The sequence below is a fragment of the Bidens hawaiensis genome, unplaced genomic scaffold (genome assembly GCF_021521415.1).
Source record: "Bidens hawaiensis isolate Kalapana, Puna unplaced genomic scaffold, B.hawaiensis_p1.1 tig00043071_1, whole genome shotgun sequence".
Classification (NCBI taxonomy): Eukaryota; Viridiplantae; Streptophyta; class Magnoliopsida; order Asterales; family Asteraceae; genus Bidens; species Bidens hawaiensis.
Window position 1 is genome coordinate 56,212 of NW_027497655.1, and position 25,978 is coordinate 82,189.

Sequence of the window (25,978 nt, forward strand, 5' to 3'; positions counted from 1 at the left end):
GTTTTCCGACGAGCAAAAGAAGCCCCCTTTGGCGGCGATTGGTGGTTATTTTAGTAGCAATCGATGGTTGAAGTCCAATAAGAGCAGCGACAGAACGAATAAAGGCACAGTAAGTGTACCAAAACCTCAATTAGGGTTCTGCTTTTCCAGCGCGGTGGTTGTGGTTCACCGGAAACCCTACTTTCATCCATAATAGGCTACACGAAAACCCTAATTTCATCCCTAATAGGCTATCTGGAAACCCTAATTTTGGATCTTAGGTGCAATGGTGTTATTGTGGTTGTGTGGTGGTTTGGTGTGCCGATGGTTGGGCGGCGTGGTGGTGTGGTAGTGTAGAGAGGGAGATAGGGGGATGAGGAGGTTACAGTGGTTTAAGTTGTATGTGTCGGGTAGATTGTGGAGATGCCATGGTCTGGTGTGGTGGCGACAGTGGGGTAGGCCGATTGATTGTGGTGGAGGTCCGGTAGCATTGTAGCAGAAGATGGAGAGAGAGAGAGAGAGAGAGTATTTTTAAATATAGTATTTCTTTTAGTTTCAATTATTAAATAAACATGTAAAGTTACAAAAATACCCTCATGTGCCTTGCACATGACCAGGTTTAACGTAAAATTTTAACTGGGTTATGGTTAAAGGATTAAATGTGATAGAGTTTTTAAATATAAAGGATATTTTGTGTTATTAAGTTTGCTAAAGGACGTCTTTTGAAAAACCGTTCAAACACAAAGGACTAGTTTTGCCATTTTGTCCAATAAAACCTTGCAAAGAAATTATTAAAAAAAGACAAAATGGCAAAACAAGTCCTTTATGTCGTCCTTTGGAAAACTGCCTGCTACCGGAGCCGTAAATTCAAATTAAATAAGAAGATTATGGCTGAGCGGGCTTACCTATTGATTATTTTATTATGTTTGGTGTGTAAAGTTAAATTACAAAGGAAGACAAAAATGAGAAGTGTGAGAAGGATTTGTGACCACACAAAAAAACCATTTAAAAATAAATTCAAACAATAATAATAATAATAATAATAATAATAATAATAATAATAATTCAAAATATAAATAAAATACGAAAAAAAATTTAAAAAACTAAAATGTTTCCTCCATCATTCCCGTTCAAAAAAATAAAAAAAATGACGAAAAGACACAATGCCGAGATCAAAGACACAATGACGAAAATGAACAAAAGTTACAATTATAATTAAAAAAGAACACAATAGATTACAAAATATAACACAATGATATAACATAATATAAAGAAAAGAAGATAATGTCAAGGAAAAAAATCACAATCAATGACAAAAAAAAAACCACAAAACACAATGATATACAAAAAGATACAATGATTTTTTTCACTCACTATTGTGTTTTTTTAGAATGAGGAAGACGGTGGAAACATTTTTGTGTTTTTACTCTTTCCGTTTTGTTATTAAATTTTGAGTTATATTTTTTTTATTAATTTTGTTGTCATTGTTGTTATTATTATTAGGAAAATTGGTTTTAAATACTCCAAACTATGTCTTATTGCCAAATAACAGGCTCAACTTTGTACTTGGCTGGTGGCGGTCCCAACTAAAGGGGTATTAGTTTTTAAAGATCCGCGACTAACGGATGACTAACTCCGTTAGTCTAATGCTTACGTGGCACGTTGTCAAAATCTTGATTACGTGGCATAATACGTGTCAATCAGGATTAATAATAATAATAATAATGGCCGTTGATTTAGTCGGAGCACAAACCTCATTTCACCCCCTTCACCTGAACCGCTTCTTCAACTTAATCTACCATGACTTCGCCGTCTCTCCTGCCATCAACCATACCGGCCACGCTCCCTTCCGCCGCGGTCTGTCACTGTTTAGCAATCGGTTACGGATACGACGTCGTCTTCGTCTAGGTCAACGATGACACGGTGGATGCGGCTGTGGTTGATGCGACTGTGGTGGTGCTGCAGGTTTGCGAGTGTTCCGGCTCCTCCCACCCACTGCATATCCCTACCCGCACCCACATTTTTTCGACGAATAAAAGAATCACCACCACCAGTGAGTTGTTTGAATCCAAAAAATTAAAATCGTTTTTCCGGTGGGTTATATGAATTCCGGCGAGGCTCTGCGGGCTATCATTCGAGGTAATAAATATATCATTCAACTCGTTTTTATCAACCAAATAAAAGCCCTAAGATTTTAATTGCAATCTATAATCAACTAACACGAATTTTGGGTTCGAATTGGAGTTTGTTTCTAAAGTTCTAATGAAAAACTTCACCATTGGAAAAATAGAACTAAAATTGGCTGGAACTTCATCGTGAAGACATGGTGATGACAAATTAGCGGCAATAGTGGTGGTAGTGAATGGTGGTGGCCGGCGTCTATGAATAAGAGAGAGAGAGAGACGGGAGGGATAGAGAGAGAGACTGTGCCACGTAAGCTGCCACATTTGCATTATTTTAACAACTAGGCATGCCAACTCAGCAACAGACTAACGGAGTTAGTCATCCGTTAGTCGCGGACCGTTAAAAACAAATGCACCTTTAGTTGGGACCGTCACCAGCTAAGTGCAAAGTTGGGCCTGTTATTTGCCAATAAGGTATAGTTGGGAGTATTTAAAATCAATTTTCCTTATTATTATTATTTGAATGGGGTCCTTTTACCAATTCTAGGTGATTGATTTAGTTTTCACACGGTAAATAAATGTTTGTGGCTATACTGATAAATGGGTTTAAGTATCATTGTATCCTGAAAACGCCTCATAACTAGTTAATGGAGGGAGTTGCAACTTGAGATGACTTAGAATTTTGAGTAGGGACAAAATTGATACCGATACTGAATTTCTGGAAAAAATGAGTACCGAATACCGTACCGTACCAAATCTGATAGTGACTTGTTACAAAAAGTTAATTTGTATATACTGCCAATACTGTATCGCTACCAAATTTCTGAAAAAGCTGATACCAACAAGCGTACCGAATCAACAGGTACAATACCAATTAAAACTGGTATTCAGTGCCAAATTCTCATCCTAATTTATGGTATGATGATTATTGTCTTAATTCTTCAAGTTGTCACATCAATTCTATAATTTTGTAAGATACATTAACAATTTACAACGAGTTGAATTTCAAGCAAGCTTTTCTCAGCCTGTGGGTTTTTAACATGCCTACATCTAAATACAACTGGCAGTGCATCGACCAATCCCCCATCTATGTATAGTCCAACATGAAAGTGTCGATCAACAAATTCATAACTAAACGAGTCAAAAACGCAATATCTAGTGGTAAACTAGCTATTTTTTTCAATACAAGATCACATATTCAAACTTGTTTTTAACCTAGATCACAAATGCTAAATCATTTTGTTGTCAATAGTTCTAAATAACAATCAATGTCTAATTTGGGTCAAATTTGGTAAGTTGTAACTACGCCTTTGTCGGCTGGATTGTCGCCCCACTACGCATACACTTACGAATAAAGTTGGGTGTTACATTCTATATTAAATTAATTACAGGGATAGTTCCCGTGGTTTGATTAAATTACGGATTTGGTCCCAAACTTTCTGCCTCGGTGTATGATTTGAATTGAAGCTTGGACTCAATTTTTTAAGTAAACTATAATTTTTGCTCGAGTCCATGAAATGAAATCTTTTTGGTTTCTTATAAAAGTGAAAAAAACACTATATGACAAATTGACAATGTACTTAACCGATGTATATATAACGACATAATTACCATCGGTACCAAATCCACCCAAAGAACCAACCAACTACAACTTTAAAACAATGTAACAGAACAAAAACAAAGACAAATTATATATAAAAAGTGATATAAATTCCAGTTAGTTTCTTCGGAGAGCCGCGGCAGATAAGACCACCAAAACCGTCAAAATAAGCACTCCTAGAAAGGAACCCACCACTCCACCACTAACACGTGGACAAAATTCATTGAACTGTTGGCACAAAGCTGGCCAGTTGGTCTTGGGGTTTCCATTGTGTGCCAAGTATACGATGGAGGCGGCCGCTGAGGCAGCAACCATGGTCAAAGCCAACGCTAGCTAAACAACCAAAACGACACCATAAAAAGAATGTGGCAAAATAGGCATGGTTGCCTAGTTAAATAATTATTTTCTTTTCGGATTTTGTAGTTGGTCTAAAGAAACTATATTTAGGAAAATAGTTACCGTGTCAAAAATAAGGAGCAACATCCTAGCACCTATGATATGTGGACGAACGATGCAAACTATCGAGAAAGGTAGAGATAGCACTAGATACGCACATGTTATCGCGTTTCCTGCCAAGAAAAACCTACATAAAAGCTCAAAAAATGTTTATTAAACATGTCACATATCATAACATTCATAAAATAATTGAACATTGTGACGACTTACGTAAATGTAGGGAAATCATCATAGCTAGCTTGGAACTGAAAAAACTGAGTAAAAAATGGGAGTTTTGGTCAGTGGTACCCATAACCGCAGCCGCAGCAAGAGTAGTAGCAATTGCACAAATCCTTAGAATTAGATCAATAATGCCAACACCTCTCTTCCACCCCGCAGCTGGCGGCGTTTGGCCAAGTCTCGTGGTGGATGTCGCCACAACTAGTGGTGCACCTTTCCCTGACTTGGAGGACTTCACTTCCCTTACGGGGATCGCAATGTCACCACTGTCTTTTCCCGAACGACTTAAATCCATTGAGGAAATTTAACTAAAAATACTTGTAAAGTGAGGAATCTTGTTCTTGAATTTGTATGAAGAATGCTTGGGGTATATATATATATATATATATATATATATATATATGTATTTATGTATGTATAATATATTTGGTGTGTTCGTTTTGGTTGACAAAGAGTAAGTATAAAGTGCTTGTGTTTTGAGGATTAAAGAATTATAAGAGGGGAGTTGTTTCCATTGCTAACTAGTTCCACTTCAACTAAAACAAAAGTGGTTAGAATTTTATTATAGAAAGTGAAATTTTAAACTCTTATAATATATGGGACGATTTTACTTTTGGTTTATCTAAAAACTATCATAAAGACTAATTAATAATGTAATTACCAATATGCAACCCATTTTGACGTGACCTTTTTAGCTGATTCATTTTTAATTTTACCCGACCCATTTTTTTTCACGCACAAAAAACTCTAGATCAGCTAGGTCCGGCCTCCCGATGCCGATGACGGGCCAGCTATTAATCCTATTGAAATGTTGTTTAAAGACTCTAGTCATAGAAGACTAATTATGAGACTAAAGTGAAAAGGGCCCTCGTCGTGTGACGTGTTAAGAAGACATGTTACAACATGGAGCCCAAAGCCTATAAATATTGGGCTGAGCTTAAAGATGTTTTTATATATAGTACTTTTATTTTATTATTATTATTGTTATATTTTTTTTAATTTAGAAACACCTACCGATTGAACATCTCCATCTCCTCTCCTCAACATCATTTAATAACTTTTTAACGTCACATTTTATTTAACGGAAAACTCCTGTATGACCGTTTTGAAGGGAGAGATTTGAGAATTGTCACAAAAATAAAGGAATTTAAGGAATGGTCCTTCAGACTCGTCGCCAGCAATGTGTGTTTTAGGCGACACGAGGAGTTTTTTCATGTCCAACAAGAAGATGATACATGTCACCAAAGAAGTCGGTCCAGCTTATTTGCCAAATATTTAGTCGGGCTGCATAAATTTTTGTTCTCATATTTGGTCAGGACACATAGATTTTTAAAATTATCTAATTGTTTGTCGGGACGCGTAGATTTTTCAAATTTTTGGTTGGCCGGGCCATCCTGTTTTTATGACATGTGTCATCTTCTTGTGGGACAGAAAAACTCATCGTGACAACCAAATGGCCTGTCCCGGTGTCCCCAACGACGTGTTTGGAGGTGACAAAAAACAATCGCAATAACAAGAATCTCTCTAAAAAGAGGAGATGTCGGAGATTTTCCTACTTAAACAAAAAACAATCTCTATAAATTAAGGCTATGAATGGTAACACGTCCTTTTTTTTGTATGGTTTTGGAGTTAAGGTTTGGTTTTGGTGATTGCTTGATTGGTGTATGAGTTAGAGGTTTTCAGATCTGGTTTGTGGTGTAGACGCTTTGCTGTTTCCCTGACTGATTCACCAACCGCAATAACTGTTTATTTGAAAGCATTATTAATTTATTATGCAGTTCGGTGAGACATAAAGGCACCCTCATGACACCAAAAACATCGGAATACTTGTGTGGTCACAAAACCATATTAATGGTAGCAAAATTTGTTGAACCGGCAACCATCATATTCAATGAGAAAAAGACACTTCTTTTTCTATGAAATTAAGGTCGGGACCCGACATTGATTAATTATCGACTCGTTTACTTGCCACGACAACGTTACCAAGCTACCATTTTAAGCTAAACCTTAATAATCTCGTGACATTAATTAGAGAGGATGAATTGATAGTTGGAGCAAGTGGTTTCCTAGAAGAAGGTATTCTTTCTATCCTTTGTTTGATGATATATGACTGATGAGACTGAATTAATTAATGAAATTATGTAAATTGTTTGATTAGAGTAAAGTTACCAACATATTATATAATTACATATTATATAATGAGTGATTAAATATTTAAATCCAATTAAGACTTCTTTGGAGAGGACATAACAATTCATAACTAAGCATATTGTATAAATAACAAATTAAACACATTATAACTAAATAACAATTACTTGATAACTAAAGCATATTATACATAGGAATTACATAAATATAAGCAGTTTAAAATATATATATCTCACTTGGCACTCCACATAACACAAAGCTAAACACTGACGTATTTTTTATGACAAACAAACAGTTGCAATAAAAATAAAAACACATGCCTAAAAGTCAAGACCAAATCACGGGATGCCGATGATAGGCATGAAAGGAACATAATAGCTAGACGGTGCCAATCCCCATTCTTTCGGTAGTGGTAGATCAACGGTCTTTACCGCCCCAATATTCTTTCCAGACGCATCGTTACTAGCCCCACATTTCCCATCATGGTTTTGTGACAAAGGACAAGATGTATAGAAGCTCAATGGTTGAGATGTAGTGTAGGAGTCAGTCTCATGGACCTTGGTGATGCTAGTGATCATGTTATTTTTAGAAATGTAGAGTTGTTTGGGTCCACCCAAGATCTTGGCTTGGCAATTGCTTGATGGTAGTTGTGTCTCGAACACACCATGCTCATTGGTTGTAGCCATGGCTAGGTTCTTCACTTGGTTGCACTTGACTAGTATCTTTATACCTGTGGGCATGGTAAATAAGTTATTGAGAAGTGTGCTTTTTTAAGATGTACCGAAATAAAAAAAAATTCAAAATCAATGACAATGTGTACAAGTATGCAAGCCAAAAATATAAGTTTTAAGAGCATTTAATTTCCCGTCTAGAAACCGAACCTGCAAGGTCAGAACTGGTTAGACAGTCGAGACATTTAACAGAGCTTTTCAAGAGATGACACATTGAGAACTCGATCATTGAAAGAGCCAAAGCACACACGAACAGTCGATTTATGATCATCTTTGCAACCATGATAACTTAACCAAAGGTCACAAATAAATTATATAAAGCCAAATGGTAGTATGAGATGTAACTATAGAAAATAGATAATAAGGGGTGCATATATTTATAAGGAAAATAGACGTGATCATAATAAATAAAAAGGGACCCAAGACCAATAAGGGTAGTTGGATTTATAAATATGTATAGTAAGTCATCAACTATAGCACCAACAGCTTTTTTTGAAAAAATAAAGATTAAATTTATGTTTTAATATATGGTAAAAAAAAATAGATGAAGATCAGGAAGGTATACTACGTTGCGATATGTCTATTTTTTGTGGAACTCCGTAAAGATCATCATCACTTTGGTGGGATGGTTATGATGTTTTCTTTAGAATTTTCTTCTGAGCATGGTTTCAATCCCTGCTCATGTGCGTGCTCTGAAATATAAACAACACCATTGTAAAATGGATTCGAACTTAATTGGGTAACGTGTTATGATTTTTTTTGTGAAAAACGTCATTGCCGCTGCGACAGATAACCTTTACAAAAAATACGATGTTATATGATTATCAAGATAATTCTTTATATATGAAATTACAGGCTAGCCATATAATCATGGGACCCTCGGTGCAAAAATGATTAATTAGGTTAGTGAGAGTTTATGCATATTCTGAAAAAAATAACGACCGATATGAAATTAGCATTAACTATATGATATGATATGATATCTTGACTTGAGTACTTGTCTCACATATTCAAACAGCTTAAAGTAATTACCACCAGAATTTGAGTTTTATACATGAGATCTAAAAATTTATAAACTTTAAATTTAATGTGTGAATGAAACCGAAAAATCACTTCGAAATTATCAAACCGAATTTTTGGGTTCATGTTGTCATAAAAACGAGCTTTCGGTTCGGTTTTCGCTTTGCGTGTATTTTTAAACCGAAAAAGTCAAACCGCACTTATAGATATTTTTTATCTTGAATTTTAAGTAATTTATAATAACCAATAAAATACTAACATAACAATTTAGGCCCATAATCATTAATTTTGGCTAACTATATTTTCTATGTCCCAAAGTTTTCAAGCTCACATGACAAAAAACTGCAAACGAACCGAATCCAAGCGAAAACATTTTAAAAAAACTCACAAACCAGAACCATACGATTTCCAAAAACTAAAAGAACCGAACCATTCACCAAAATCGAACCATTTTCAAAAACTCAAAAACCCTTTGAACTTTGCATTGTATATCTAAAAAATTATAGTAATATATGATGTTAATATTTGTTGTTTTAAACGTCTCGCTTGAATCACCAATAGCTAGGTCGAGTTAATACAAATACAAATGATATAAACAAACTTAATTGATCACTAATTCAAGTTCAATATCTACATGTTTAGTTAAAATCTAAAGAACCCTTAATTAGAAAGCTTTATATACACAAATATGCATACAAACTTGTAATTACATTGATCTTGGAAAACAAAAATACAAAATCCTAGTATCATGATATGTACATCATGTCTATGAAGCATACAACTAATCTATATATGTAATAAATCCACATAAAAAATATTATTATTATCTGTAATATACCTGTAATAATATATATATATATATATATATGCATGTGCGAGTAATATAAAATAAAAACCTATAATAACTTAGGAGGGTCATCTTGAGATCTTTGATATCTTACTCATCAATGCCGGTGCTCTCAACTGTCTTCTGAGGAAGCTCTATTAGAGGCCCCCACTTGCTTGTATAATCAAATTCGTAGCGAATTCAAAACAAACATGTAGAGAAACAGAACCAGTGAATACGCAAAATTAAAATAGATCAAAACCTACAGAATTGAAGGATAATAGATTACTTCATTTAACAATGTTCATTTCTTTTATTGCTACTTTTATCTTTATTTAAATGAAAACAAAAATCGAATTTATTTAGTTATAAATTTCTGAAATTATAGATTCAATAACATCAAATTAAACAAAGGATTTGATATATTATCATTAACTAATTTGAATATAAAAGTTTAACTATTTCAATATATCAACTACTATTAAAAATATATTTAACGAAACCATATCAAGTAATTAAAATTTCAAATGACTTCAAAAATGTATTTAACGGCCCGAACCGAAACCAATGTAACCTGGTCAAGAAACCGGTCAACCCGAATCGAAACCCATCATAAACTGGTTTTGACTTTTGTTGACCAGACCGAACCGGTTTCAATCCAAACCGGTTTTGAATTTTAAACCGGTTTATGCACCTCTACCCTCCTGGCCTCTTGTCCAGCAGGCCCATTTTTAGGTTGTTAAAGCCTACTTATTATAATCCTTCAAGCCCACAAACCATTTCTGGTATATTGGTTTCAGGACCAAACTCATCTTCTGATCCACTCCCCTTTATGAGATTTGACACTTGGACCGTCTCATTAGTCATTAGTCATTATAACTAGTGGTGCACAAACTAGTGGTGCACAAACTGCTTAGGCCATATGTAATGGGCGAGATTTTGGTTGAAATGTGGGCGACTAGGGGCGCGAACACCGTCCCCCAAGCGATTTTTGGGCGATAAGGGGCGGGGGCGGGGTTCTTTTATCGCCTGCAGTGTTTGAGAAATATTATTATTATATTCATATTTGACCGTTGCAAATATAAAAAAAATTAATTAAAACATTATATATATATATAAACATACACCTTCTTCTCCATTTCATACACAATTCATACCTAAATTCTTCAAAAAATCTAACAAAATGAATCCTACAAACAACCCGAACCAACCGACACTCGTGGAACTCGCCGCTACCATGAAAGAAATCATCAAAAAACACAAAAAGTGTGTCGAGGAACTCAACGATGCCATGAGAGAAACCGACAAACAACACGAAAATATTGCTCAAATGTTGGAATTGCGAGAAATGAGTGAAGAATACAAATCCCTCAAAGATGCCGGGTTACACGAAGATGCCGCATTATTGCAACGACAACGAATGGAAAAAATGCGCGAATATTTTGGATATTAGTATTTTATTTAGTTATGTTTTTTAGTATTTTTAGTTATGTATTTTTTTTAGTTTTAATGCATTATTAGTTATGTTTTTTAAGTTTTTTGTATTTCTTTTTAATTTGAATGCATTTTTATCTAATTATTTAAGTAAACTGGTTTTTATTTGTTTAGTTTAGTTATAAAAAGAAATAATAAAAAAAGAAACTGTGAGCCCAACTTGTAGCCCCTACACCATTACACCCAAAAACAAATTTCCACTCCATGCTGACTGGGCGCCACGTGTCACAATTCGCCCCCAATTGTAGCCCCTCCACTACACATAGCCTTAATCGGTTATTTCAAAACCGGTTATGGTCAAAAGACCGGTTAGGCCAATAATTCCATGTGTGGTTAAATACTCATTGCATACTGCATACATATTAGTTTGTACTAGTAATTAGTTTAGCTTGGTTTCTCCACAACTCCAATGGTCGATTTAAATTAAACTATATTATCTCCACCATAGGTCATGCATATTGAATGGTTAAATCAACTTGACCTCCCACATAGGTCATCTTGAATGACTAAATAAATTTGACCTCCATTAGAGGTCATCTTGTGAAAATAATAAGATGTCATAATCATCGAAAATGGTCTAATGTTCGTCATAGGTCAGCGATTAGGGACCCATTAATGTCTCATGCCAAAAGTTTTCATGTTTGATTCCGATTGTTTGTCCAGGGCCGGCCCTATAGTTATGCCAGGTGAAGCTAGGGCTTTAAGCCCCCGATAAAATAAGGCCCCCGATTAAATAGTTTAAAAATTTATATATATACCAAAAAAGGATATTAAAATTAGTTTAATGAGAAAACACCATAAGTAGTTGTTGCTCCAGTGACTGAGGTACAAGGCTTCCCGCCTTCTAAAGTTTTCCAGACCCGGGTTCGATTCTATTAGGATGCAAGTGTTTTTTTTTTAAGATTTTTCTTTAGTCATGGTTTATTGAATGAGTTTCTAATTTTTCCCTAGGCCAGGTTTATATAGTTTTTTTTCATTGTTGCTGGGAAATATAGAAGAAAGTTTGGTGCTTTATATATTCCTTTTATTTGTATTATATAAATCAAAGTCCTTTTCAAAACAAAATTGAAAAAAAATTTAATTTCATATATGAAACACCGCAATTGTTTAATTTATAAATTCTATAATTTCACCTCTCTAACTTTCTGTAAGACCCTGAATTTTATTTTTTTTGTTTTAGGCCCCCAAAATGGTTGGGCCGCCACTGTGTTTGTCCGACCTTGTATTACCGGCAGCTAATCCATCGGAGACAATGTATTTCGACACCCCAGTCTTTCGTAAATAGTTAACTTGACATAATTGGTTTAGGTTTTGTTTCATTTAGTTTCCAATGGACTCCCTTCAGTAAATCTGTTTGATAACGTTTATATATATAACTTGTCCAACTCTTTCTAATTCTCAATCAAAATGTTGGTTCATTTTCGTTATCGTTTCAGTCACCCACCCAAAGAAATTGTTGGTTCATTTTCGTTTAGTTATCAATGGTTTTGTTGGTTTGGTGCTGATTATTAAGTTTTTGTACAATTTATCTAGACTACGAATTAATGTCTATAGTTATTGATGGAAATATTATTAAGTTGGTAAAGAATGTTGAAATTGGGGTTGAACTTGTGTGCAGTCATGAAATTGTGGAAATAATTGTGATTGATTTTGCGGGTTGAGTCGGACTTGATCTTGGCGCATATTTCAGCTTGAACCGGTTTTGCAAGAAATGCAAGGAGTTGAATCCATTGAGAATTATATAAAACTGAGAGAGAAAGATTTAAGATTTATGTGGAAAATAATATAAGATTTGAGTTGATATATATAGAGACTGATTCATTTTCAAGATTATATAAGAGGTGGAGGGTTTAAATCCGACGAGATGCAGGTATAGGTAGTTTATAGGTGTATTTAGAAGTAGATTAGTTTGCGGTTAAAAAAAAGCTTGTCCCTTCATTCTCTTGGTTAACTCTCAAATCTTTTCTCCTCTTCATAAATACACCTCCCTTTCTACTCTTTGCTCTTCATCTTTCACAATGTCACATCCTAATTCATTCATTTTTTGGGTAGGTGAGATTTTTATATATAGTATGTATGTAGGGGAGATAAAAAGCATCCGATAGGAAAAACCAAAGAGAAGTGATCGAACATGCATCGAGAAAGAGGCATTCTAGTATCTATGCTAATCTGTCTGATTTTCCCGTTCCACGCTTCTTTCGACACCATCACACTCACTCGACCAGTTAAGGACGGGGATATTTTGGTCTCAAATGGAGAAAATTTTGCTCTTGGATTTTTTAGCCCTGCAAACTCCACCGACAGATACGTGGGCATCTGGTATAACAAGGTTTCTGAGCAAACTGTAGTTTGGGTTGCCAATAGAGACCGTCCCATCACCAACTCATCCGGTATCCTATCCGTTGATCAAACTGGGAACCTCGTCCTTCATGAAGAAGATCAAAGTTTTGTGTATTGGTCAACCAACGTTTCCGGAGTGGTGAATGATGTCTCTTCGGCTCAGCTGTTGGATACGGGGAATTTGATGTTGTTTCAAGGCCTAAACAAAGACGTTTATTCATGGCAAAGCTTTGATCACCCTTCAAATACATATCTTCCAAGTATGAAGCTCAATTTAGATAGGAAAACAGGTTTGAACCGGGCGGTTACATCTTGGAAGTCTAGTGGGAATCCTGGTGTTGGAGAGTATTCATATAAAATGGAGTTTGTTGGGTCACCTCAGTTATTCCTGTCTAGAGGTATGACAAGAATTTGGCGGGCCGGGTCATGGACAGGTCACGGGTGGAGCGGTGTTCCTGGGTTGCCGCCAGATTACATTTTTAATGTGACTTATCTAAACAACAACGATGAGGTGACTATCGTTTACTATGCCCGCAACTCGTCCATTTTCACTAGATTGGTCATTACTGATTATGGAAACGCGGAGAGGCTTACTTGGAACGAGGCAGATCGTAAGTGGATTGGGTTCTGGTCCGCCCCAAAAGACCAGCGTGATGGCTATAACCATTGTGGTCCTTTTGGCTTTTGTGATCCATATGCATCCATAACGTTTGAGTGTGATTGCCTTCCTGGATACGAGCCACTGTCACCAGAGGACTGGTACATAAGGGACGGTTCCAAAGGGTGTAAGAGAAAGGTTGGAACACATATTTGCAAGACTGGAGAGGGGTTCGTTGAGTTGACACATGTTAAGGTGCCAGATACATCTACGGCACGTGTGAATATGAGTTTGGGATTAAAAGCGTGTGAAGAGTTGTGCTTGAGGAATTGCACATGTATCGGGTATGCACTTGCTGATATTAGTAAAGATGACGGGGATGGAGGCTGTATTACATGGTATGGGAACATGATTGATACGAGGAAGTTTTCAGATAGGGGGCAGTCTTTTTATGTACGGGTTGATGCAGCTGAATTAGGTGTGTCATACTTCGGTTTTGAATCGTTTTATTTTTAAATACATCAAAGATTTTAACACTAACTCGGATACACATAAGTTTGTGTCTACCCACACACTACCAGTTTAACCCGTTTGCCTAGGTGAATCAATGGGTCGACTGGTTGTAAGTGAGGTTAATCAAATGCAAGTAATACGAACTTCATAACTTACAAGATTCCGAAGGTTTTTTTTTCTTTTTTTTTTCCAATGACAATATTATCTAGAAGTGAGATACGCTTATATCAGTTGGCATAATCTTTTCTGTGATTGTATTTCAGCAAAGTACTCATCAAAGAGGCTAAATAAAACGCCTAAAAACCTATTTCTCATACTCGGGATACCAATAACTGTAGCAGCCGGGTTACTCTTGTGTACCTTGATTTGTTACAGAAGGAAGCAGAATGGTATGCCAAAATTTGTTTACTATTAATCAAGTCATATCTGGCTTATAAAGCATTCATGACTTCATTCCACAACTTGAAGACGGAGTCATTTCTATTAGTTGAAAATGCGTAGAAAACTTTCAATGGCGACATACTTTCGACAAAAATGATTTCATTGGATAATCTGTAGTGGAAAACTTATTCGGATAAATCTTTCCTAAACTTGTATGGCAAAAACTTTTCTTACGCATCTGCGGTACAAATTAACATTTTCCTATGCGTTTCATAGTTTTCCCAACATTGAGTAATGAAATTGTGATCAGACCATACTATACCTAAAACCACATAAACCAATAAAAGGTTTTTTTTTTTTTTTTTTGGGGGGGGGGGTGAATTGTTGGCTGGGTGAGTCCAGTTTCATGGTTTAGGTCTCCAACTTATGCTCCAAGAAGAAGAATGAAAGTCACATAAATGTATAATAGACTAGTTTTTGCTCATATAATTGTTTGATATAGCTAAGCGAAATGAAGGTGGAGTTGAGCCTAGTTTAACAAATAGCTTGAAAACCTTGGAAGCGTCCCATAGAGAAGGATATTGGAAAACAGTGGATTTAGATGTGTTTGATTTGAATGCAATAGCTGCAGCCACGGATAATTTTTCTCCTTTAAACAAGCTTGGAGAGGGCGGATTTGGCTCAGTTTATAAGGTAGTGTTCATCGATCTTGGCAATGATTGTGGCCTTCGCGTTTAAATATATTTGCTTTTTTACTAATAAATTGAAATTACTTAGGGTAAGCTACTAAACGGGCAAGAAATTGCTATCAAAAGATTATCACAAAGTTCAGGTCAAGGGATGCAGGAATTCAAGAACGAAGTCACATTGATTGCTAAACTTCAACACAGGAATCTTGTCCGGCTTTTGGGGTATTGTTTCCTTAACGAAGAAAAGATGTTAGTTTACGAATACTTACCTAACAAAGGCTTGGATTCATTCATCTTCGGTTTGTTCTCTCACCGACAATTTTCTCAAAATCCAACTAATTAATTTACTAAAGTTTATGAATTCTGAATATCCAATGAATGGTGTCCTAGATCAAGAAAAGGCTTCTCTTTTAGATTGGAAGAAACGGTTCCAGATCATACAAGGGATTGTTCGCGGACTACTATATCTTCATCACGATTCTAGGCTCAGGATCATCCATAGGGATTTAAAAGCAAGCAATGTTTTGCTAGATACAGATTTAAACCCAAAAATTTCTGATTTTGGGATGGCAAAAATCTTTGGAGGGGATGAAGAAGAAGCTAAAACTCGTAGAGTTGTCGGAACATAGTATGCATAGTTCTTTGCTTTATATGGAACATAAATAAGTTTTAGTTTGTTTCACTTAACTAACTATGCCATAATATGATTGTAGCGGTTATATGTCCCCTGAGTACGCAATGCAAGGCTTGTTTTAAGTGAATCTGATGTTTTTAGCTTCGGAATTCTTGTTTTAGAGATAATCAGTGGTAGAAAAAACACCAGTTACTATAAGGAGAAGTTTGTTAACTTGATCGGCCACGTAAGTAACTACATTTTGTCATTTATTCTTTTTTTATTATTATTCATCCCACCAAACATAGTTTTTCATCGTCAACATCATTTCTAGGTTTGGGATTTGTGGGAACAAAATAAAGCTTTGACGGTAGTTGACTCCTCTTTAGGAGATTCTTTTGATGCTCATGAAGTTCTTTTATGTATCCATGTCGGGATCTTATGTATTCAAGAATTAGCTAATGATCGACCTACAATGACCGACGTGGCTTTTATGTTGAGTAATCGTGAAGCAATGCTTCCTTCTCCTAATCAGCCAGCATTCATCTTTAGACAATTGAATTGTGGTAAGGACTTACCATCAGCATCAGGTAGTTGTGGTGTTGCCTCCGTTGACGATCAGACCATCACCATACCTCATGCTCGATAATTTCACAAGATCACATAATTAATCTCTTGAACAAGACACTAATATTAAAGCCGTGTAGCACGAAAAACAGTTGCATCGTATCATGTTCTTCTGAAAATCATGCATGAAGTTATTGGCAAGTATTTATCTAATTGTTTGAACAATATGAATGTAATTGGTTGCAACGTTGTACCTAATCAGTGGAAGGAACTCAATTTGGCAGGACATGTAACTAAATAAATGTTATATATATGTGTGTATATGACTATTCATCCCCTAAATATTTCTTTTTTATCATTATCCACATCATTTTTAGGTTTCGTATATGTGGAAAAAAGACAAAGCTTTGCTAATAATTAAATTATCTTTAGGAGACTCATTCGATGCCCGTATACTTCTTTTAAGTTATGTATCTATGTTGGTATCTTGTGTGTCGAAGAATTGGCTAGTGATCAGTCTACGATGTAGAATGAATGGCATAGATTTAATGTTGAGTAATCATGAAACAACGCTTCTTTCTTCTGATCAACAATCTTTCATCTTTAGAAAACTAAATTATAGCAGGAACTCACCATCACTCCATCAGGATTCCCTCGATAATGAACTCATCATCATCCTTCATGCTCGCTAATTTCAGAATATCTCATACTTATATATATTGATAGATTTTCATGGTTTGTCACTTTGGTGCCATAATATTTTATTATAGTTTTGTTATGTTTTCATTTTGATGTTAAAACAAATTGAGGCTGCAAGTTCAAAACCCATCTAAACCAACTCTTTGCAATCTGTATTTTTTTTGTGGAGTGGTGTAGACTTTAGACTGAGCCTCGACTATTTGAAGATTTTATTTGTTATTTCTGTAATACTTTTTATTATTTTATTAGTTTTCATTTTAAACACGTCAATTTAACGAGTTTATTATTTGGCTTTATTTCTGTACCATAATGAAAGAACCATATAGTTGTTGGAACATCTTGAATGAACGTTGTTTGTAGTTAGCTTTTCCATTAGTTTGAACAATATGTATGTAATTGTAATTTTATGTTATTATACCATATTTTGATTTTGATGTTTAGCAGAAATCATCGAAATAAGTAAAATACAAGCAATTAACAACAATTGAATTTGCTAAAATTAAATGAACCAATATGTAGAGGTGTACAAATCGGGTTTCTCGAATACCCGATTTTGGGTATGGAAACGGGTTCGGGTATGACCAGGTATTGGAAAATCGGGTATTGACAATATGCGGGTCGGGTCTGGGTATTGCCTCTAAAAACCATACCCTATGTATCGAGGTCGGGTAAGGTATAGAACCGGGTATTCTAAAACCGGATATTTGAATACCCTATTTCCGGATATTGAAAAAAACCCTATTTTTGGGTTTTTTGGGTTTTTTCCCGAGTATAGATTAAATTTTTGTAAGGGGTTGCACTTTTTAGGTAATTTCGGGTTTAGATCGGGTATTTAAAAAAACCCGTTTTCAGGTATTGGAAAAACCCGGTTCCGGTTTTCGTGTATTACCGGGTGTAACTCGGGTCCAGTTCGGGTACATGTTTTGGTATTTAAATGCATACCTTATCCGTATCCTACGGGTAGGGTCGTGTTCAGGTATTAAAAACCCGGGTATATAAAAAACCGATTCCAGGTTCTTTTTCGAATATGTTTCCGGGTTCGTGTTTTTTTTTGCACCTCTACCAATATGGATTAAGCAATTGTTTGTTTTTAGTTTTGGTCGACTTATTTGACAGCCCAGAAGTAAAATGAGAAGCCCAAAAAGCATCATCAAAAGGCGGTGGCCACTTTGAGCTGGAAACATGGGCTGAAAGTAGAGATGGGCAAAAAAACCGGTTGGTGAACCGGTTCAACGGTTTAAACCGAAAACCGGTTTTTACAAAAACCGGTTATTTAAAAACCGGTTTGACCGGTTTAGTAACCGCCGGTTCGTATATCGGTTACAAGTTCTAGAGAAAAAACCGGTTACTGAACCGGTTATGGAAAAAACCGGTTAATTTTAAAACCGGTTATTATGAAAAAAACCGGTTATTAACCGGTTATTTAAAAAAAAAACCGGTTAATTAAAAAACCGGTTATTAACCGGTTCTAACCGGTTTCTAAACCGGTCCTAACCGGTTAGACCGGTCCGAGTTTTGCACCAAAAAAACCGGTTAATAAACCGGTCCGGTTATTTAAAAACCGGTTTTTTTCCAGGCCAAGAAAAACCGGTCCGGTTATTAACCGAACCGGTTTTTTTAAAAAAACCGATTTGTGCACCTCTAGCTGAAAGTGATTGTGGGCTGAAAAAAAGTAAAAACGTGGGAATAAACCTACGGAGGCTGGGATAAAAAGTTGAAAGGGGGCTTTTGTGGCAGAAGGAATTTAGAGAATATGGTGGTGTGCGAAGCTAGGAATGAGCTTTGATACCATATCGGTATCGATTCAGAATTTCCCGATCACGACTTTCTTAAATACCGGTACCATAGACAAAAATTCGGTAAATACCGGTACCGATCCCGGATTTCTTAATAACTTGGTACATATACGGCTATACGAGTACCAAAATAGTACTTGCACCCTAGCGACAACTGTGGTTTCTAGGAGTTTTCTTAGAGGCTAGTGTTCACCGCAAGAGAAAAATGAAAGAAGGCAAGTGAGTAACGGTTTCGAGTCAAGTAAACCATCCTAACTATTCAACTAAGTATATCATGGGCATATTTAGATTGCCTTAGAAAAAAACATACTCCTATGATTTAGATATAAAGTAATATAACACCAACATCTCTTTTAGAGTGGTCCAAAGTTAAATCTTAATACAAAAAGCTATATATTTTCGATTATCTTTTTAATTACCCAAGACTGGTTGAAACACAAAACCTAGTCAGTGGTTCAACCGCCACTCGCAAAAAACGGGGCGGTCCAACTCGTGGAAGTTCATTTCATACGGGTTCAGTTCCCTGTCTAATTTGATTCGACTAACTGTTCAAAAATCTAATCTAAGAATCTTAATAACATTGATGATGACACTCAACAAGAATTAGACAGCATTAAAGGTTTTCAATTTATGGAGTGGAGAAAATGTCTACTTCTTGTACATGAGCTATATGGCTCGCTATCCATATTAATGACATTGATGCAACAAACTGATGGCATGACACTCTACAATAATTTGACCACTTTATCTAGTCTCAATGGCACGGGTAATAACACTCGATCAACAAGAATTAGACCACTTTTTGAAGATTTCAATTTTTAGTGGAATTGCTTGAATGTTTACGAGTTACGACCTCTACAAAATTTCAAGTGCATGTACCAACTTATGTGGAGGATATATGTGTTTCATTTCTTGGTAAATATGAAGTAACTAAATGGTTTCCTTGCGTGATAATGTGACATTATTAGACAAAAGTTATTCTACATATTTACACGTAAACAAAAAATAACAACAACACAGAGTAATGTATAGATTATTGCGTTATGGTACTGGCCGGTAGTGAAACGATACTGAAACGGACTTATACTGAAACGGACTTATACTGAAACCGAAAAACTATAAAAATAAATAGTACTGCTTCCGATACCTGTGCTTAACGATCAATGTTAGTACGAATGTTCTTCGATAGGCATTATTGCCGATGTTGTTTGGTACCGGTACCAAACCAGTACCAGCATTGGAAATACCAAAACCAAAAATGAGTAAAAACATAAGCTAATGATCATACCAACATTTGCACGTATATTGACCGACAAACACGGTGAAACATTTGTGCCTTGAGCTCTCCGTATTCGCCACTCATGTTTCCAACAGTGGAGGTGAACGCGTCTGGCTGGTATGAAAAAACAATTAGAGTTGTCCGACATTAAGTACAAGTTATTTTGAAGAAGTACTTGAAATGTTAACGAACATTTTTAGTAAGTTAACTCCTATTCATATTCATATGTTCACTTTAATAATTCTCCGATGTGTTTTTTGCTTTTGTGAATAATCTGGGCCACATTGTTTGAAAGCTATATATATACATATATATGTATAATGATCGACTTATGGAGATAAGATTTTAATTAATTGCATTCAGAGATTGGTCCATTGACCCAGCCAGCTATACACTAACCATTATTAAGCCTAACACTTTTTTATGACCGGCATCCAAACACATTCTTTGATATTTAATCACGGTTCTCATACATTGTTTCTTTTGAACATCAAACAGACATAAAAGCATCTGATCAGAAACCAAAAGATAACATGTTTCAAGAAACAAGAATTCTGGTATCTTTGTTAATCTTTGTGGTCTTCGGGTTTTGCGCGTGTATCGACACCATCACACTCACTCAACCCGTTAAGGACGGGGATATTTTGGTCTCAAATGGAGAAACTTTTGCACTTGGTTTTTTTAGCCCCACAAACTCCACCGACAGATACGTGGGTATCTGGTATAACAAGATTAATTGGGAGCAAACTGTAGTTTGGGTTGCCAATAGAGACCGTCCAATTACCAACTCGTCTGGTATCCTATCCGTTGATAAAACCGGGAACCTTGTCCTGCACGAAATAAATCAAAGTTTTGTGTTTTGGTCAACGAACATTTCCGGAGTGGAGAGTGATCATCTATTTTCGGCTCAGTTGTTGGATTCGGGGAATTTGGTGTTGTTTCAAAACCTCAACAAAGACGCTTATTCATGGCAAAGCTTTGATCACCCTTCAAATACGTTTCTTCCGGGTATGAAGATTGGGTTAGATAGGAAAACAGGTTTGAACAGGGTGATTACATCTTGGAAATCTACTGGGAATCCCAGCGTAGGCGATTATTCACTGAAATTGGAGTTTGATGGGACACCTCAGCTGATCTTGGTTAAAGGTGGGACAGGTATTTGGCGGCCCGGCTCATGGACGAGTCTTGGATTCAGCGGCATACCGCTAATGGTGAATGATCCTATCATGCATCCTGCTTTCATAAACAATGATGAGGAGGTTGTGTATCTTTACCATGTGAGCAACTCGTCTATATTAACTAGATTTGTCGTTACAGAATCTGGAACATTTTTTAGGCTAATTTGGAATGAGGCAGATAATAAGTGGATCGGTTCTGGTCGGCTCCAAAAGACCAGTGTGATGGCTATAACCATTGTGGCCCTTTTGGGTATTGTGATCCAAATAAATCAGCCACTTTTGAGTGTGATTGCCTTCCTGGATACGAGCCACAATCACTACAGTCCCGACAAGACTGGTACATAGGGGACGCTTACAAAGGGTGTAAAAGAAAGGTTGGAACACAGATATGCAAGACCGGAGACGGGTTCATTGAGTTAGCCAATGCTAAGGTACCAGATACATCCACAGCACGCGCGAACATGACTTTGGGATTAAAAGGGTGCGAAGGGTTGTGCTTGAGGGATTGTACGTGCATGGGATATGCACTTGCCAATATTAGTAAAGGGCCCGATGGTGGAGGCTGTATTAAGTGGCATGGGGACATGAACGATACAATGACATTTTCAAATGGGGGCCAGTCTTTTTATATTCGGGTTGATGCCAATGAATTAGGTACGCCATCAATGTTTTTATTATTATTATTATTATTTTATTTAACGACGGACCATTGCTTTTAGGACAAATTACCAATGTAGTGTAGTCAACTTTGACCGTAAAATTTTCAAAATAGTTATTGAAATTTAACCCACTTCTTTCTAGAATTTCCTTTCTAGGCCAATCGCCACGCCAAACTAATAGGCTAAGGCAGCGTGACAGGCTAAATTTAGCCTGAAAGTCATAAAAAGTATTGTGAGACACACCTGATCAATCATGGAGCGACACATGCATGTCAGGCTAAATTTAGCCTGCCAATCCACATAGTTCGTCGGCCATGCCACATAGAATGTAGCCACCTAATAAAATTCCGGCTTAGCGAATGTCTGTTGATATTATATGTCAGCCAAGTATTCATCAAAGAAGCCAAACAAATCACATAAAACCCGATTTCTGGAATTTGGGATGCCAATGATTGCTCCAGGATTTGTTTTGTGCCTCTTCATTTACTGTTACGTAAGGAAGAAAAATGGTATGTCAAGTACTTTTATTTATGTTATCTTTCTCGTTTAGTTTGATTACATTCTGCTCATATAGTTCTTTTTAATTGGTTTAAACCAATTTTAAACTGGAAGCACAGGTAATCAGATATCTAATGATTTGAATACAACTTAATCCATAGCACTTGAACGCTACATTTTGTTGTATGAAAACTTAAGTTGGTAGCATTCTGTCCACAATTCATGAATCAAGCAATACTGGTGCACCTAAAAAGGAGTAAATTCTGATCAAACTATAATATACCGAAAACGAGATAGCTTCTCTCCCCCCCCCCCCCCCCCCCCCCGGGTCTGGCCTGTTTTCTGGGTCAGTCCAGTTTAATGGTTAATTATGGTTTGGACCAACGCTCCAAGAAAAAGAATGAAACTCACATATAAGCATTAATACACTAGTTTTCACTACTATGGGTTGATGCAGCCAACCAAAATGAAGGCGAAACTGGGTTCAATTTCAAGAATAACTTGAAAACCTTGGAAGGGCCTAACATGGAGAAGGATATTGGCAAAAATGTTGATTTGGATGTGTTTGATTTGAGCACAATAGTTGTAGCAACCGATAACTTTTCTCCCTTAAACAAGCTCGGAGAAGGTGGATTTGGCTCCGTTTATAAGGTAGTGTCTTGTCAATCTCGGTGATGATCATGGCCTATGTGGTTATTTGTAATTGTTGTTAGCTAATAAAGAATGATTTACTTAGGGTACACTACTAAACAAGCAAGAAATTGCTATCAAAAGATTATCACAAAGTTCAGGTCAAGGGATGCATGAATTCAAGAACGAAGTCACATTGATTGCAAAACTTCAAATAGAAACCTTGTTCGGCTTTTGGGATATTGTTTCCATAAGGAAGAAAAGATGTTAGTTTACGAATATCTACCAAACAAAGGCTTGGATTCTTTTATCTTCGGTTTGTTCTCTAAACTACAATTAAGTTCTTAAACGCCAACTACTTCAATTTCTGAATTATTTTTCTCAAACTCTAATATATTATAATGAAATGGTCCGACTTTAGATCAAGAAAGGGCTTTTCTTTTAGATTGGAAGAAACGGTTCCAAATCATTCAGGGGATTGCTCGTGGACTGTTGTATCTTCATCATGATTCTAGGCTAAAGATTATCCACAGGGATCTAAAGGCAAGCAATGTTTTGCTAGATACAAATTTAAACCCTAAAATTTCTGATTTCGGATTGGCGAAAATCTTTGGAGCGGATAGGACGAAGCAAAAACACGCAGAGTTGTTGGAACATAGTAGGTGTAATTCTTATGTCTATAACTCAACTTAAGTTTAACTTGTTCCATTCATCTAACGGTGGCATATTAATGTGATTTTAGTGGTTATATGTCTCCGGAGTATGCAATGGAAGGCCTTTTTTCAGTCAAGTCTGATGTTTTTAGCTTTGAAGTTCTAGTTATGGAGATAATTAGTGGTAGGAAAAACAACAATTTCTATAAGGAGAAATCGCTAAATTTGATCGGGCATGTGAGTAAATAACTAACTTTTATCACATGTATTTTGTTGATTATTCAACCAACCAAACAAACTTTATCATAACTAGCATTGTTATTAGGTTTGGGATTTGTGGAAGCAAGATAAAGCTTTGGAAGTAGTCGACTCATCGTTAGGAGATCATTTGATGCTCATGAAGTTCTTTTATGCATCCATGTCGGAATCTTGTGTGTTCAAGAATTGGCTAGTGATCGACCTACAATGACCAACGTAGCTTTTATGTTGAGTAATCGTGAAGCAATGCTTCCTTCTCCTAATCAGCCGGCATTCATCTTTAGACAATTGAATTATGGTAGGGACTTACCATCAGCATCAGGTAGTTTTGGTGTTGGCTCAGTTGACGATGAGACCATCACCATCCTCCATGCCCGATAATTTCAAAGTATCTTATTATAATCAATTTCTTGAGCGATAAACGAGGCATGTAAAACAATTAATATGTCATGTCCGCTGAGCATCTTGAATGAAGTTGTCTGTAAGTAGCTTTTCCAATAGTTTGTACAATATGTCTGTCGACATTGGTTAGAAATTGTAGGTTAATCTTGATGGGCTAAAGCCAGGTCGTGGAGCTAAGTTAGTGGCTTTTGCTTTTAGCTGGTCAAGTTCGTCTGTGTCGTTGCTTTCAGTTTCCAGTTTACAATCTTTTCATATATTTCGTATTCTTTAAGCTAGCATAGATTTAATATAGCTCTTTCGTATTAAGTTTTTAAGTAATGTATATGAAGCTATGAATTAAAGACAAGAAAAGAGTCATGGTATATATAGTTTTATACCTTTATCATAAATCCTTGTCTGTAAACAGTATCTTTTGATTCTCAATAACAAACTGCTTTAGATTTACATAGGAAAAAATGCATCCCACTATATTGTTGCTACACAGATCCATATATGGCTAGGGTTGGAGTTAACACGGTTATGGTGCTTCAAGGTGCATGGTCTTGTCGAGTTTGTTGGGTCGTTCTTCACCACCTAAAATCGTAACTTGGCTTTAATCACAACCGATATGTAACATCCCGATTCTTGGCATTAAGTTACTTAACGAATATTATTGATGGGGTTTTGTTTATGACATGGTGTTGCCACGTTTAAAGAGTTACAATTAAGGACCCAATTGTCATTTGAAAAGTCTAACTGCGATACTTTGGGGCCAAAATGAAAGGAAATACACCACAAGTACCGAACGTAAATATTTTTTTATTAGAACATGTTATTGAGAACCTAACGAGGCTGGAGAAGAGGAAGCCGGCGACAGGTATCAACAACTACTTCATCTTCGTTCTAATTATTAATCGAGCCATAGGAGACCAATTGGAGGTTGTTTAATGTTGGGGTCTCATGTTTTCGGTTGTAATCGGTTGAGGAGAGTTTTTTTATTGCAGAAGTAATGTTGTTTGAAAAACCATTTTCACAACTATGTTTAGGGTTGAAAAGTTTTCAAAAATAATACAATCTCCATTAGTAATAGTAACTTGAAGGAACCCCATAGGGTTGGTCAGATAATGTAAGACTCTAATTATTGGGAATGTTTAAGTCGCCGTAATTCAGTCATGTTTTTGTTAAGTTGCCATTAGTAACGGAAATTTATGCCTAAGTTGTCATTAGCAATGGAAATTTCTAACAAGTTTCCTTTAACAATTGAATTTTCTGACAAGTTACCATTATCAATGGAAAGTTATGAAATAGCATAGTCACATTAGTTCTTTCTTTTACTCATGGTGGTTTAAAGATGAATGAAAGAGTTAGATTTCTAGGTTGAGAAGTATTAAGTTGTTTAAAGAACACATTAGTCATACGAATAAAGATGTATGCATATGTTATACCAAACCATATAATAATATTAGATGTATGCATCTTTAAATTTAATATTTTTTTTATAAAACGGATTATGTTATTCTTTTAATTTAGCGAGAAATAAAACAATACACACGTATTTTTAATTACGTTAGAAAGTCCAATATAATTAAACGAGGGATCGGGGGGGGGGGGGGGGGTTGGCATTATTTTTCTAAAAAATCTTGTTAGTAA

General features: G+C 36.0%; 1 protein-coding gene and 2 pseudogenes across 3 annotated transcripts; 1 reads left to right on the forward strand and 2 right to left on the reverse strand.

Annotated features, from left to right (window-relative positions):
- Window positions 1-3,655: 3,655 nt before the first annotated feature.
- On the reverse strand, window positions 3,656-4,765 carry LOC143594096 (casparian strip membrane protein 1-like; annotated as a pseudogene). The gene is made up of 3 exons (XR_013146260.1): window positions 4,369-4,765; window positions 4,162-4,285; window positions 3,656-4,035 (listed from the first exon to the last, which is right to left on the reverse strand). The product of XR_013146260.1 is annotated as a casparian strip membrane protein 1-like (transcript).
- Window positions 4,766-6,863: 2,098 nt separating this feature from the next.
- On the reverse strand, window positions 6,864-7,265 carry LOC143594090 (uncharacterized). Its single transcript, XM_077073491.1, has one exon. The coding sequence runs from the start codon at window positions 7,263-7,265 to the stop codon at window positions 6,864-6,866; it is 402 nt and encodes a 133-aa protein (XP_076929606.1).
- Window positions 7,266-12,682: 5,417 nt separating this feature from the next.
- LOC143594091 (G-type lectin S-receptor-like serine/threonine-protein kinase RKS1) lies at window positions 12,683-24,328 on the forward strand (annotated as a pseudogene). The gene is made up of 11 exons (XR_013146258.1): window positions 12,683-14,012; window positions 14,311-14,436; window positions 15,913-15,977; window positions 16,065-16,320; window positions 20,528-21,903; window positions 22,292-22,417; window positions 22,864-23,057; window positions 23,143-23,352; window positions 23,458-23,694; window positions 23,779-23,926; window positions 24,015-24,328. The product of XR_013146258.1 is annotated as a G-type lectin S-receptor-like serine/threonine-protein kinase RKS1 (transcript).
- The last annotated feature ends 1,650 nt before the right edge of the window (window positions 24,329-25,978 follow it).

Bases quoted from the DNA above. Each gene is read 5' to 3' on its own strand.
- LOC143594090 (XM_077073491.1), bottom strand. From the start codon at position 7,265: ATGCCCACAGGTATAAAGATACTAGTCAAGTGCAACCAAGTGAAGAAC.